Source organism: Mus caroli, unplaced genomic scaffold, assembly GCF_978045245.1.
Source record: "Mus caroli unplaced genomic scaffold, Mus_caroli_1 scaffold_6, whole genome shotgun sequence".
Lineage (NCBI taxonomy): Eukaryota > Metazoa > Chordata > Mammalia > Rodentia > Muridae > Mus > Mus caroli.
The window spans coordinates 12139175-12153813 of record NW_028227261.1 but is presented as its reverse complement, the minus strand read 5'-3'; the positions used below and the strand labels follow the sequence as shown (position 1 = coordinate 12153813).

General features: G+C 43.7%; 1 protein-coding gene across 5 annotated transcripts in view; it reads right to left on the bottom strand.

Moving 5' to 3' along the window:
* The window catches only part of Vps13d (vacuolar protein sorting 13 homolog D), a 223463-nt gene that overhangs the window by 75285 nt on the left and 133539 nt on the right, over positions 1-14639 (bottom strand). For all 5 annotated transcript variants that reach the window (XM_085838693.1, XM_029475918.2, XM_029475920.2 and 2 more), the window contains 4 exons: positions 14413-14562; positions 9326-9475; positions 8428-8524; positions 6041-6189 (listed from right to left, as the gene is read on the bottom strand). In XM_085838693.1, coding sequence (XP_085694819.1) covers positions 6041-6189; positions 8428-8524; positions 9326-9475; positions 14413-14562 — 546 coding nt within the window. The remainder of the gene's footprint in view (positions 1-6040; positions 6190-8427; positions 8525-9325; positions 9476-14412; positions 14563-14639) is intronic.

The following is a 14639-nucleotide window of genomic DNA, read 5'->3' as shown; positions in this document are numbered from 1 at the left end:
AGTGCTCCCATTTTAACTGATGTGGTCCTGTAACGAATTGTGAGTACTCTGGCTTTGAGAACTATCTTGGGTACTCTCTACTATAAATCTTGGGCTCTGCCCTAATCTATCCAGGCCTTTAACGACACCAACAATGTTTCTTTTTTCTATGTGAATACCTTGTACACATTCAGTGTGTCCCTAGGTAGTTATGGTAAGTTAAAATGGCCACAGTTCTTTGCATCTGCCATGGATATATTTTGGTGTACTTGTCGAAAGACTATTTTCCCTTCACCAGAATCTTTAATAATTGTCATTTGCAATCAGTGAGCCTGAGAATCGAGAGACCTTCAGGCCTCTACACTGGTTTTTCCTGACGCTTCCACCATGTGGAAATGCTGAAATTATCTATTAAAAATATGGGCTCACTAGGAAGGTTATACTGAAGCTAGTCCCACCCATCTGACCTGTGAAAGACAACAGGAAGTTTGTTGTGAGAGTTCTTCTAGAAATATAAGAGAAGTTATGTCTACAATGTCTCATCAACAAGAAGTAGAAGCAATGGCTTTGAAAGATAATGGGGTTCCCATCATGTTTGGTGTACCCCCATCACCCCTCAAACACAGGCACAATGGTTTAGGCATGTGATTCCAGCACATGGGGGGCATAAAGAGGCATAGCTGGGACTTGTTGGCCAGCCAATCTATCCTAACTGGCAAGGCCCAGGTCACTGAGACTTTATCTCAAAATATGAGGTTAACAGCTCTTGAGGAACAACACTCAAGGCTGTCCCAAACACACACACACACACACACACACACACACACACACACACATACACAAATAAAAAGGCAAACTAAACCCTGAAAAACACTTGTTACTTCCATCAAAGACAAGACTTAGAAAGAGTTTGTACGCTGACACCATTGCATACACTAGCAAGATTTTGCTGAAAGGACCCTGATATAGCTGTCTCTTGTGAGACTATGCAGGGGCCTAGCAAACACAGAAGTGGATGCTCACAGTCAGCTAGTGGATGGATCACAGGGCTCCCAATGGAGGAGCTGGAGAAAGTACCCAAGGAGCTAAAGGGACCTGCAACCCTATAGGTGGTACAACATTATGAACTAACCAGTACCCCGAAGCTCTTGACTCTAGCTGCATATGTATCAAAAGATGGCCTAGTCGGCCATCACTGGAAAGAGAGGCCCATTGGACACACAAACTTTATATGCCCCAGTACAGGGGAACGCCAGGGCCAAAAAAAAAAAAAAAAAAAAAAAAAAAGGGAATGGGTGGGTAGGGAAATGGGGGAGAGGGGGGAGGGTATGGGGGACTTTTGGGATGGCATTGGAAATGTAATTGAGGAAAATACGTAATAAAATATATTTAAAAAAATTTAAAAAAAAAGAAAGAGTTTGTAGTGAAGATATAAAAGACCAATAACCTGATAGAAACCTGATCAAGTGCTAGGATCAGACAGTTCACAGAAGCAAAACCTGGCACTCAACATGAAGAACAAAACAAAACACACACACACACACACACACACACAAGAAGCAGCAGTAGAGGAAGATACACAGGAGGACACACAGTTAAATAAATACCAAACAGAAGATACATGGCACAAACAGTCAAATAAATACCGACCAGACCAGATGAGCTGAAGACATGGAGAGAGCACTGGTTTGGTGCTTTGGAATGTCACTGATGATATCAGAAGGAAGAATTTTAGGGGCTAAGACCATCATTGAATTACCAGTGTGGTAGCACACCCCTGCAATTCTAGTGCTTGAGAAACTGAGACAGGAAGATTGCTAAATTCAACACTAGGGGGTTTAACACCGATGATGGCCAGATTTCTATCAGGTTATTGGTTTTTTATCTCTTCCTATTGTATAAAATCTTCATAAAAGTCTTGTCTTTGATGGAAGTGTTTTGAACTGAGAGATAGACTAAATTTAAGGCCAGCCAGACTAAAGATATGTTAAGTGCACAGCACAGCTAAAGTCACATGACTAGCCATGAGCAAATCCTAGACTTGAATGTGCTGTTTTTACAATAGCAACTACCTATTTGGTAGAAAGCGCCCAAGCCAGAGGGCTCCACTATTTCTTCTCAAAACCATTCTGCATTTGTTCAGCCGTGCTCCCCACTAAAGAGTGAGTAGGCATGAAGTCAGAGAGCATGCCTAATTTTCCCCCATTTCACTGACAGAGAAACTGATAGCCAGCTTAAAGTGTAAAGGCATGGTCTTACCAATGCAACTCCAATAAGAAGAGCTTTAGAAAGCATGATTAAACAAAAGCTTAAGCCAGAAAGTTAAAACAAAACAAAACAAAACAAAACAACAACAACAACAACAACAACAACAAAAAACCCACTAAAACACAAATTCCTTATTGCGACCAAACATTAAAAGAGACTGGTGTATTGCTGCAGGGACCTTTGACCTCTACCAAGCTGCAAAGTCCTCCCAACAGGCACCATCTGCCCTGGAACTAAGGAAGTACCCAGTTCTGGAGTGAAACTGTCTTCACCTTGTCATTTACTGTCTGGGGTCCCTTATTTGCAGAGGCGCAGGGCCAGCCCGTTGGTATGAATTACTCTGCCACCTTCAGGCTGATCTGGTCTGTGGAAGAAGGCATGAGAGGAAACAGAAAGCCATATAGGATTGCACCCTCCTGATGAACTGAGCCACTGCTTGCCTATAGTAGGTCACAGCTCTGATACTGATTTACTCAGGCAGCATCTTCCTGCTGCAGAGGGGACTCTGAAGAAAGCAACCTGTGCTCATACATTCCTGATAAAATAGAGAAGTATCTACTCCCACTTCCCAGACAAAACGGCTGAAGCCTTCCAGAGCCGGCGCCGAGTTGAAAGAAGAAATACCTGTCCACGAGGCCTCAGATCACAGCTAGTCCCTGGGCCGTGTCCTTTCCTTTCTTAGTTTATCCCACACTAAACAAAACTGTCTGGAATTCATTCTCTAAAGGTTTATTTATGGCACATAGAGACTGTTTATGTGAAGCAGGGCATGTGCCTATTTCCCTTTGGGGACAGTGTTTAAAACTATGGGGCTACTTCCCTCTCTGGCACTTTCTGAAACACAATTAACAATACTGGATCTTTTTTCCTTTTAACAAATCTGGTTTTTATTTAGAGAGGGAGGGAAAAAGTAAAGGGTCTGAAGTTTCCCAACAAATTATTTCAAGCCTTTGAGAAGACAGTTTTAGGCTTTTTAAATAGTGTCTTTGTTTGAAATTCCCCCTTACCCCCACCCGCCTGCTCTCTGACCATTAAAGTGTGGGTTTTCTTCCAAACTAGATTGCTCAATTAAGGTCCTTCTTTTGTTATACCCCAATGCTCTAAATGGGAAAAGGCCTGCTGTAGGCCACCTTCTGAAACCTTTTAAAGACCCCCTGGTATCTTTTGATCTTTAAAGGAGTCAAGGAAATCCCCATTAAAAGCTACCTGGCTTTTCAATATGCCATGGCATCTCTAACATGCAAGCTCTATGCAGAGACCATGAGGAGAAGGGAGGGGCAGTGTGCTCTTGTGTCTATGAAATGGAATATTAGCTTCCCTTCTTCTGTCAGTCACGAATCCAAAGAAGATAGCAGATGGAGACAGCTTCCAGTCACCTGGACAGTGTGGATGTCTTTGAGTCACCAGACAGACACTGTATCTGGCAACAATGTACTTCAGTGTAAATCTGGATAGGCAGACCCCCCCCTCCCCCAAGATTTCTGACAGCCTCACTCCTGCCTGGGAATCCAGAGAATGGAGGCAATTGTTCCTTCAATACTAAGACAGGGTTACCTTTTACACAGACTCCCGTGACTGCTGTTCAGGGAGAGGGCTCTGTTTCTAAGCACATGTTTTTACTGATTCCATATTCATCAGAAAGAGTATATTGCTCTTCCTAAGAGCTCCTAATAAAGGCCTGTTACTCTGTTAGAAAACTCTGACTAAGTGATATTGTCTAAGGAGTCCCAGACTCCAGGAGGAATACTCAAGGTATAGTAACATGGTGACTTCCACAAGCCCAGAGCTCAACTCTGAAGTTCCAATCCCAACATCCTCCTGAAACACAGGTAAGTCATGGCATCTGCTTAAGAGTGCTCTAAAACTGTTCTTTCAGTAGAATACCAGGAAGACAGTCAACATGAAGGGCTGAGTTCACTCCAGCAGAACACACACTGCACCAGTAAGAGCTGCAGAGGACACATGGCATCGGTACCACAGGACTGTGAAGGACACATGGCATAGGTACCCGGGACTGCAGAGGACACATGGCATCGATACCAGGAGTACTATGGAATAGCAAAGGACACACGGCATCAATCCCATAGGACTAGGGACCAGGTACTTCTGCTGGGAGTGCTGAGAGGAATGCTGGGGTCTGTGATCTTTAACAAGATGATTTTAAATCAAGAAGTCTTACACTTGCAGGAAATGCTTAGCTTTGGTTTGCTGGGTGAGAGCCAAGTGTTCTGGGGGAACAGACTTTATCAAACAAACCCATTCCAAAGGTCACATAAGTCAAGTGGATACTTGTGGATATTAGCAAGACAGTAGTTTTCCCATGGTTTTCCCCTTACTCCCAGGCTAATTATAACCATCTCCAGCCTCCTGGGAAATACAGCATTAGGGCAGATTGAGCAGCAAAGTGGTGAGAGGAGAAAGACATTGTACCTCTTTTCTCAGGATGCTGCCCCTGGTCCCAGCTAGCCCTCCCTTGACTTCATTCACTGAAGCCATCACCCCTATTATCTAGAGGATGACGCTGAGCAGACAGCTGTCTCATCACCTATAGGTCTATTTTAGAAGCTGGGAGTTGGCAGGCTGTGGCACATGAGGCCCACACATGTGTTCTGTCAAGCCCACAAGGCTGGGTTTTAGTCAGTTTTTCTTTTGTTTTTTTTAATATGAGTTGGTGGCCAACATTTAAAACCCAGGAGATTCCATATAAACTTGATGATTTGGCAGTGGGCTGCAGTGGGGCTGTGCTGACCCTCCTCATGGAGCTGTGCACTGGACTAAAGTTTGCCTGCACTTGCAGGCTGACCCTGCAGCAGAATTGGCATGGGCATCTGAGCCCAGCATTGCAGGCTCACAACTCATTTCAGCTATCTAGATGCTCCTCTGTGGAGAGAGTGGGTATCCTGGATCTTCTGAGAGAAGGAAGGATGGGAGAGTGAGCAGGCAATGGGAAGAGGGAGGGTTGGACAACTGTCTTCAAGCACAGTACAAGGGAGAACCAGAAGCAATGGCTGCCAGTCTGAGGCAGACTTAGAGTCTGAGTAAGGCTAGACATTTCAACATCCACCTGACCCTGCTCTTGCTTTCAGCAACACCTTGCTACTAACTAGGCTAAAGAAACAAGACCATAAACGTCTGTCTCCCCACCTATCAAGCAAGGGCACCATTGAGGACACACAGTCTAATGACAGCCTCACCTATGGGCCAGGATGCAGCGCAGAACCCAGACATGACAGACTTGGATCTGAATGTCAGCCTGCTCCCTTCCTTAAAATATGCCTTGTACTAAAAGTGAAGGTGTTGCTAAGGCCGTACTGGTCACCTGTGGATCAAGATGGCTAACAGGAGGGTTATGTCCTGAATCTGTACAAGGCCATGTTCCAGCAAGCTTATAGCAGAGGCTCCCTCTAAGGTGACAGACCTTCCTAAGTGACACTTACCCCAGATGCTTAGAAGACAGCAAGAGAGATCTGGGCAGTGGGTCAAAGAAAGGCTACCTTAGTCTCAGTTCCTAAGACAAGTACCAAGCCCAGGAAAAAGGTTTCAACTGCCCTAAGGTAAATCTAGAACCACCCAAAAAAGAAATGAGAGTTACATCATCCAGTTTTATCCTTTTTGGTAATATCTTCATCTTCAGCAAAGTTATGCCTAAACATTAGACAAAAAGAGTATTTCACAAATTAATGAACACCTATAAAAGGAAAGGTACAAAGTAAATGCTGTGAATACTAATTCCAGACAGACAGAATGAGCCATCAACGCACACTCCCACAGAGTGTGCCAGCTGTGAGCTCACCTTAAGGTCCAGTGGCAGCTTGTTGGAGGTGAACACACTGAGCTTGATCTGGGGGATGCTGATCTTGAGGTTCTCAAAGTAGTATCGAGTTGGAGTTCCTCCCTGCTCTGCTGTTTTCTCATGGATGTTTTCATCGTACTTTTCCACCTCTGATCCAAAGGCATAAGTAAGAAACAAAAACAAAAGCTGTTGGCATCATGATTCAAACATGTGTGACCTCACCTAAAAACCTACACAAACAAAAGCCTATATAAACTTTCTTAGTTTCTTTGTGGGCTCAGGAATGCATACAATATGCAGACACATTACTATATAAACGTAGGCTGTTACATTGGTTATACAAAGGTAGGTTAGCTTCATTGGTTAAACTGTGACCCTGAGCCACCCAGCAGACAATGTCTTAGAAAGCCAAAGGTCACAGGTTCATTTGCTGACCACAGGCTTTCCAGAACTATTGCTGTCATTTCAAGAACCTATGATCTAGGTCATATGAGTCTAGAGTGCAATACAGCTGAGCCAAAAAAGACACTCTCAACATAAAGTAACACTTTAGGGAATAAAAACAGTTCCTGAGAAAGTGCTGGCACAGCATCCTCCTGAGCAGGGCAAGTCTCAGAGCAAGATAATCGGGGCAGAGTTTCTAATTGCCAATCCATGAGTACAAAGGAGGGGCATGGGCTAGAATAGCAATGCACTCCGTGCATGGAGGGTGGGGGGAGGTGCACATGTCCATAAGCAGTAAGCTTCCCTTTGGCTTCCGGTGGCTTCGAAGGAAAACCAGAGAGAACGCTCACAGCTACTTTGCACATTCCCAGTCGAAGCTGCCATCAGTTCTACTTGAAGTTGAAGGATGCTCTAAGGGAGACCTGTCTTCCACACTCACTGGCTACTGAAAGTAGAGGAAGAGTAATGACAGGCAGACAAGGTCTTCCAAAAAGCCTAAGTTTCTCTGTGCAAGGCTGTAAAAAAAACTTCTGAGAGGGATTCACAAGAAAAATATGACCCAAGAAATCTGAAGTGAATCTTATGGGGAAGGAGCCAAACAGAACACCTGCCTGGCTGTTAAGCACTCAGGTGGCTGTGTAACTCCAAATAAACTGGAGCCTGAACCAACCAAAGTGCAAAGCACTCGACTAAGATGGCAGGGCCTTGTTCTTCCTCCCAAATAGTGGTCTCCTTCTCTTTTTTACTTTCTTTCTTTTTGAAGCAGTAAGGACAGAGTCCAGTACCCCATGTATGCTACCTAAGTAGTGTACATAGTGGCGGCACTGAGCAAAATCCCTAGATAACACTAAACACTCTAAAAGCTTAATCCTATTTTACTTGTGATGCTGAAGATTTAAAGTTCAATTCTAAATCAAGATTATAAAGACAAAAATATTTTTCTTGCATTGTGGGTATGTATATGCATTTCCCCTCTAGTCAACATGGTGGATAAATGCAGACAGTAACAGGCTAAAGGATAGAAGATCATGAACTTCAAAGATTGACTGTCTCAAAACAACAAATACATAAAAAAAAAAAAAAAAGTCAAGTGGCTAGAAACATGACTAAGCAGTTCAGAGTGCTTACTGTTCTTCTAGAGGACCTGGTTCAGTTCCCAGCAGTCAAATGAAGCCAGCTTACAACTACCTATAACTCGAGAGGATCTGACCCACTCCTTTAGCCTCCACAAGTAACTGCACACACAGGGAAGATATTTATACACATATGTACGCATGCACACAAAATAAATCTTTGAAAAGGGTTGTTGTGTATCATTGACTTCTTTCTTAGCTAGAGCCATCTAGCAGCAGGAGAAGGGGCTGTGATGGGGAAGCTACAGAAACAACAGCTCTGCAAGAAGTTTAGGCTTTCTGATAGTGATCTGACTCCCTTTCCAAAGGCCAAAGGATAGCAACAAGAAACCTTTGTAATGACATTAAGGTACAAGGGTACAGACATTAAAAGTTAATAATTGTGGTTAGCCAGTTTTGTTTTTCAAACTAAATTAAAGCAACTGCCAAAAAGGCATTTCTGACTCTTAGCCCTGAGCTGGTTTCGTAACAAAGTGACCTGCTAAATGATGGTCATCATTCCATTCTATTTGAGCAGAGGGACAGAATTTACAAAGGAAAGGAGGGTGCACTGCTTCTTAGTGGCCAGCCATTGGACATTCCAGGGTGCCAAGACCCTCTCAGGGCAGCCTAGTTCCTGGACATAACTCAGACAACAAGCAATTTTGGGAAAGGAGTTCCTAAACCCCAAGCCTGAGCCAGCTAGCTCAGACTAAGAGGCAGAGAGAGAGTCAGCTTTGTTGGTGTCTAGGAACTACCTGGATTTTACAAACAGAATAACACATTAGTGTGGGCCAATCCCAGGCAGAAGAGTAGAGTGATCAGCTTTACCTGATTCTGCCTGATCGTAGCCAAAGAAACTTAGTAGTTTGAGCAGCAGTTTCTCCTCAATTTGTACTGTGAACCTCTGAGCCGTGACCATCAGGTGCTAGAGAGAAAAAAGGTTTGGTTTACAGTCAAGCACCAAAGCAACTTTCATTTGTGCCAGGAAGCAGGTCCCAAAGAAGTAGGCTTAGGAAGGCAGAGGCAGGAGGCTTGCTTGAGCCCAGCAATTCCAGATCAGCCTGGGCAGCAAAGCAAGACCATGTCTCATGGTTTCTTGACCTGTTTGAACTAACGATAAAAGACTTGCGGCTCACCTCTCTTTGCTTGTTACAGGTGTTCAGTGAACACGTGGCCATCCTGCTTGATCACTAGGGCCTCACCAGTGAGCAGAAGCTACATGACTGGGTTTGTGGTGGAGGTGCAGGTAGGCTTGCTCCTATTATCATTGATGACAAAGGAGCAGAAAGAGGGTCTGGCTTTTACAGCTTGCTGCTACCCCAGCTGGCTTCTACTTTGGGAACCCACAGGTTAAAAAGTTTCTTCACTTTTAATTCTCTGCTGCTAGTACACTCATGACAGTTTACTTAGCACATTATTCCAAGGACAGACTCCACATAGCTCTCCAGAATTGTCTCTGAACTACTCGGCATGCTACAAGATACTGCCTCACTCAGGAATGACGCCTCTCGACTCCCTGGGTTCAGTACTGACAACTAAGGATACAGGGTGCCAAGAAAAGGTGCTCTGAACATTTCCCTCAATGGTCAATCCGAAGCCACATGTGGCTTGGCCCAGAGAGCCACCTTTATACACACAGTGTGCTACTGCCTGCTCTGTGGCCTAGCTGTGAGAGAGCAAGAGTGCCTCCTACATGCCATTGTCCCCAGCCTCCCCGCCAGCCCACCTTGTAGATGTTGGTCAGTGCGCTCTTACTGGGGAACTTCACTGCATTGACTTGCACAGCAGGCCCTGTCTCAATGACCTCGTTCTCATTGCTCAGGGGGGTCACATAGAGCATGAAGGGCTGAGTAGTGCCAATGAGCTGATTGTCCACCTGGGGCAGGAAAAGCCAACAAAACAGAAACAAACAAGACAAGCTGCTTAGTTGGGTTTTTTTTTTTGGTTTTGTTTTTTTTTTACATTTGGTAACTTCATGCTATGCAGGCTACTCAGAGTCCCCTGGCCACTTTGCCACCTCACATCTACAGCACACACGCACACACAGAGTAATCGATTGAATCCAAGAGCAGTAGTGGTGACGCTAATGGGAAAAGTGATGCACACCAGCGATTCCAGCACTTAGAAAGCGGAGGCAGGAGAACTGAGCACTGGAGGCTACAATGTACTACACAGTGAGTCCCTGACTCAAAAATAGTAACAGGGTAGGCAAGCCGGCTCAGCAGGTAAAGGCATCTGCTGCCAAGCTCCCAGACTTGAGTTTACTCTCCAGGACCTATGTGGTAGGAGGAGAGAAGCAACCGATTCTCTCAAGTTGTTTCCTAACCTACACACAGACACTCTGCCTTGTGCACACACATAAATGCACAAGATGAATAAAAACTGAATTGACAATAACAACATAGTAACAACAGAAACAACAAGGAGAGTTCTAAGACTTAGACTTGACTTAGTGAAGACTAAGCAGTCAGCTCAATCTCACCACTCTACAGAACATTCATATTTAAACCCTCGTATTTAACACAATAAATGGGCACAATATTTGCTAATAAAAATAGTTTCAAAATAGAAAAAAGAACTTAAAGCATCAAATGAGAAGACCTGTCATGTCAGAACAGGTCAACATATGCATCACAACCCTCAGTGCCCAGCAGTATGTTGGTCACTGTACATGTGATGCCTAGGTACAAGCCTCAGCACACTGTCCTAGCTAATAGAGGCAGAAGTAGAGAAGAGCCTTGCTCCAAATGACCAATAATAGGAGTGGTTCCATCTACTCTGTTCTGTTCCAGGCCAGTGCTCTCACTGCTATGCTATTGATGCTTCTCCCTCGTTCTAAACGCCTTATAAGCAAGAGAGCAAAGACCCTGGTCAGCTGCAAGCTCTGAAGGTTGAGCAGTCTCTCTAGCTCCCAAAGACAACTTTCGATTCCACTGATTTTACTACTGCAATTATAGATTCTACTTCATGGATTTCAGATGTTTAGCTTTTCTTTCTGTGTTTACCTGCTCTCTTTCAATTTTTCTGTTTTTCAACCTTTGTGCCAGTGTATGCATGCAGGTGTGATATGTGTCCATAGGGTCACATGTGGAGGTCAGAAGACAATCTTGGATGTCAGTCCTTGCCTTGTTTGAGACAGGACTCTTGTTCATCACTTCAAACACCAGGTTTTATACACCATTGGTTGGTGTTTGCATGTGTATGTCTGCATGTGGAGGTCAGAGGATATCTTGTGGAGTCAGTTCTCATCAGATCTGAAAGCAAGCTCCCTTATCTACTGAGACACCTCACCAGCTCTCTTCTACATACTTTAAAGTTCTAATCAGTGTGTCTAACCCTCAGGATCTGAGCCATGTGCACCCCAGGGCAGCTACAGATGCAGCACAGCACAAGATCGTAAACTTACTAAAACATTCTGAGATTTTCTTTTTTCTTTTTTCAGTTTCTTTATAAGTCAATTGCACAGTTCTCAAGTGAGGCTTCTGGAGCTGACACAGTGTCACAATGTCAGAAGGCTAGAGTCTGTGATTAGACATATCAGTGTTCACATGTGTCATGTCCTCTTGATTAATTAATTCTCCTATCATTAGGAAATTACCTTCTTTATCTCTGCTAATATTCTTTGTTCTGACATTAATCAATGTGACTCCTACTTCCTTCCTCATGACTAAAGTGTAGTGTGCCTCCCCACCCCCCTTTAGACCCTTTTAACCTATTTGAGTCTTTATAGCTAACAAATGCGGGGGAGGCTAGAGACAAGGTATCACTACATAACACATGCAGACCCTGAACACATGATCCTCCTGCCTAAGCCTCAAGCCTGACTATAGGCCTTTTCTTGTGGCCCTTTTTAATGCAATCTGACCATTTCTATGTTGAACTCACTGAGAATTAATTGGCACCATTAAGTTTTTGTCTGTCATCTTGCTATGGCTTACCATCTGTCTCATATGTTGTCTTTCTCATTTTCTGCATTCTCTTGGATTCATCAAGCATTTTCTTAACATTTTACTTTATTACTCACCTGTAATTATTATTATTTTTGGAGGGGTTACAGTATTTAACTCAATATGTCGGTCTACCATTAAATGACATCATACTACTTGATATACAAAATCACAGTGCTGAACTTGCAGTTGTTCCCTGCAGACTTCATGCCATAGTTGTTTATCATTTTACTTTCTATGTGGTACAGACACACCTCAGTGTTGTCATGCTTGTCTAAGCAACCATTACCTCCTGAGGAGACTTACTTAAGAAGCCTACTCTTGCATGTTTTTCATGTCTTTACATCAGGTTTTCTTCTCTCCTTTATGCTGATTCAAATTCCATTAGCACCATTTTCTGTCTGCTGGGTAATGTTCTTTAATGCTTTTGGAAGCTGTGGTCTTAGATAATAAATCCTTTTATCATTTCTGTGTCTAAGATCATCCTCACCTCATCCTTTATGATGGTTTCAATAGAATGATTCTCATAGGTGCCTGTATTTGAATGTCTAGTCCCCTAGTTAAGGGAAGCACTAGGAGGTATAGCCTTCTTGGAGGAGGTGTAACTTTTTGGACAAGGTGTGCCACTGAGAGTGGCCTCTGTCATTTAAAAGCCAATGCTAGGCCCAGTCTCACTATCCACCTGAGGCTTGTGAATCAGGATATAAAGCTCCGGGCTCATTTTCAAGAACCATGTCTGCCTGTGTGTCACCATGTTCCCCACCACGATGCTAACAAACTAACCCTCTGAAACTGTAAGCCAGCCCCATTAAATGCTTCCTTCTATAAGCATTGCCTTGGTCATAGTATCACAGCAATAGAACAAGGACTAAGATACCCTCGTTTTAGAAACATACGTCTTCTAGGAGTAGGTTTCTAGGATGATAGCTTTTTGCCTGCTTTTAACGCTTAAGAATATTGCTGACCATGCTTTCACTTACATTTTTTTCCCAACAAGCAATCTGTTATCTTTGTCATCTTAGCTTTGTTCCTTTGTATATACTGCTTTTATCCATGATTAACCTTACTATTGCTCTTATATAACCTATGGCATCTCAGAGAGGCAGTGAATTGATTCAAGGAACCTTGTATGCTAAGATTGATGAATCTTAAAGCAGTGTGGTGTTTGTACACAGACACACACAGCCTTCTGCACATTTTATAGTCTCTAAATGGCTTACAGTTCCTCAGCCAATGTAAGTTCTATGGGAATGGTTGTTATGTTTTGTTTGGAAAACAATGAGATAGAGAAAGCTCTGGATATGTTAAGCACATAAATGAAGCCCACAGGTATAGAAGGCCAACTGGAGTTCCATCCATGTGCGTTATACACATCCAGTAAAATTTTCATTTCTTGAGGTCAGTTTTTATTTCTGTGTCTCTATTCAACTTTTTAAACATACAGCACTCTGGTTTTGTTAACAGCTTTAAGTGTGCTCTAACAACTTTATGAGCGCTGGGTCCCTCCTGAAAGCGTTCTTGTCTGCATCATGGTGGCTACCTTTTGGCCTATCAGTTCTGCCTTGTTGGGTGCTTGACATGTCTGCCCCCAAATACATTACGAGGTTTGTGGGGAACACAGTCCATTTCCTGGGATACTTGTTGACCCTTCAGCTCTTCCTTTCATGATTTTCAAGACAGGGCCAGAGCAGAATTCAAAATGGGGCCAATAAGTCATGGAGGCAAGACTTTGCCTGAGACTCTTTTCAATGTCCCACATATTCTGGGGTTCCGGTACAGCTCACAGCCTGCTCCCTAAGATCCTCCTGGATGAATAGCTCCTCCACACAGATCGACACTCTGCCAAACCTCTTCCTCTGAAGCTCTCTCCACATAGGTCCACTACTGTGGATGCTCAGCTCTGTCTTCACAATGCCTCCACTCTGCAGACTGCTGTTCCAGGCTCCTCTCCCTGCACTATAGCCTAGAAACTTCTCTAGCTAAGCCATTCATAAGTTTCACCTCTTTTATTTCCCATCTTGTACGGGTCACTGTCCTTTGCGGTCAGATGTCTAGTGTTCTGAAGCTGTTATTATTTCATGTGGATTTAGGGCTTATCTCAATAGGAGAATAAAGCCAGTCTCAGTTACTCCATCTGGTCTGGAAGTAGAAGTCAGACCCTGCAACTCCTCCTGGAAAAGACTACCTGACTCTGTACTTTTTTTTTTCTAAGCTCATATGATGGGAAAACTGAGGCTGATGACATGGCCTGACAATGCAAAGTCAACCCAAGTTCAAGTCCTGGGATCCAGGTAAAGGAGGAGGGCAAGAACTGATTTTGTCCCCTAACCTCCACATACACACAGTGAGTGTACCAGCTATCACTCCCATTAGCTAACTAAGCTATTTACACATCAGCTGTATAATCGGGAATTCATCTTGGTTTGTATTGCCAGGCATAATGGCCAGGCATTTGTTGACAGTACTCAGGAGGCAGAGGCAAGCAGATTCTCTGTGAGTTCCTGGCCAGCCTGGTCCTATACAGTAAGTTATAGGCCAGCCAAGGCCACATAGTAAGATCCTGTCTCAAAAACATAGAGAACTTGTGAGATGCATTAAGGTGGAAGCTCTTCACAGGATGACTCTTTTGAAGATTAGATATTTCTTCCATGGACTGCAGAGATGCCTCTGTCATAAAGAGTACTTGCAGGTCTTGTAAAGGTCCTGGTATGGTTTCCAGCATCCATACTGAGTGGTTCACAACTGCCTTTAACTCCAGATACAGGAGGACAGCTCTGTCTTCCCTTGGCACTGGCACTCATGTGTATACATACAAACACAGATACACACATAAATGAACATTCAAACAACACTCTCATCCTGGTACCTGCACATCCTGTATGCTAAGCTCAAGCATATGACTGGCTGCCAGCTGAGTGTAATGGATGTTGATTCCTGTCAGGCTTGCAAAGACCAGTTCTTCTGGGACTTTGTTAATTAAAGAGACACCAATTCCGCCTTCTAACCGTACAAGCACCTGAAAGGAAATCAAAACCTTGTCAATTGTTTATAACAGGGCTCATAGAAGCCAGAAGAGTACACAGACACGAATGG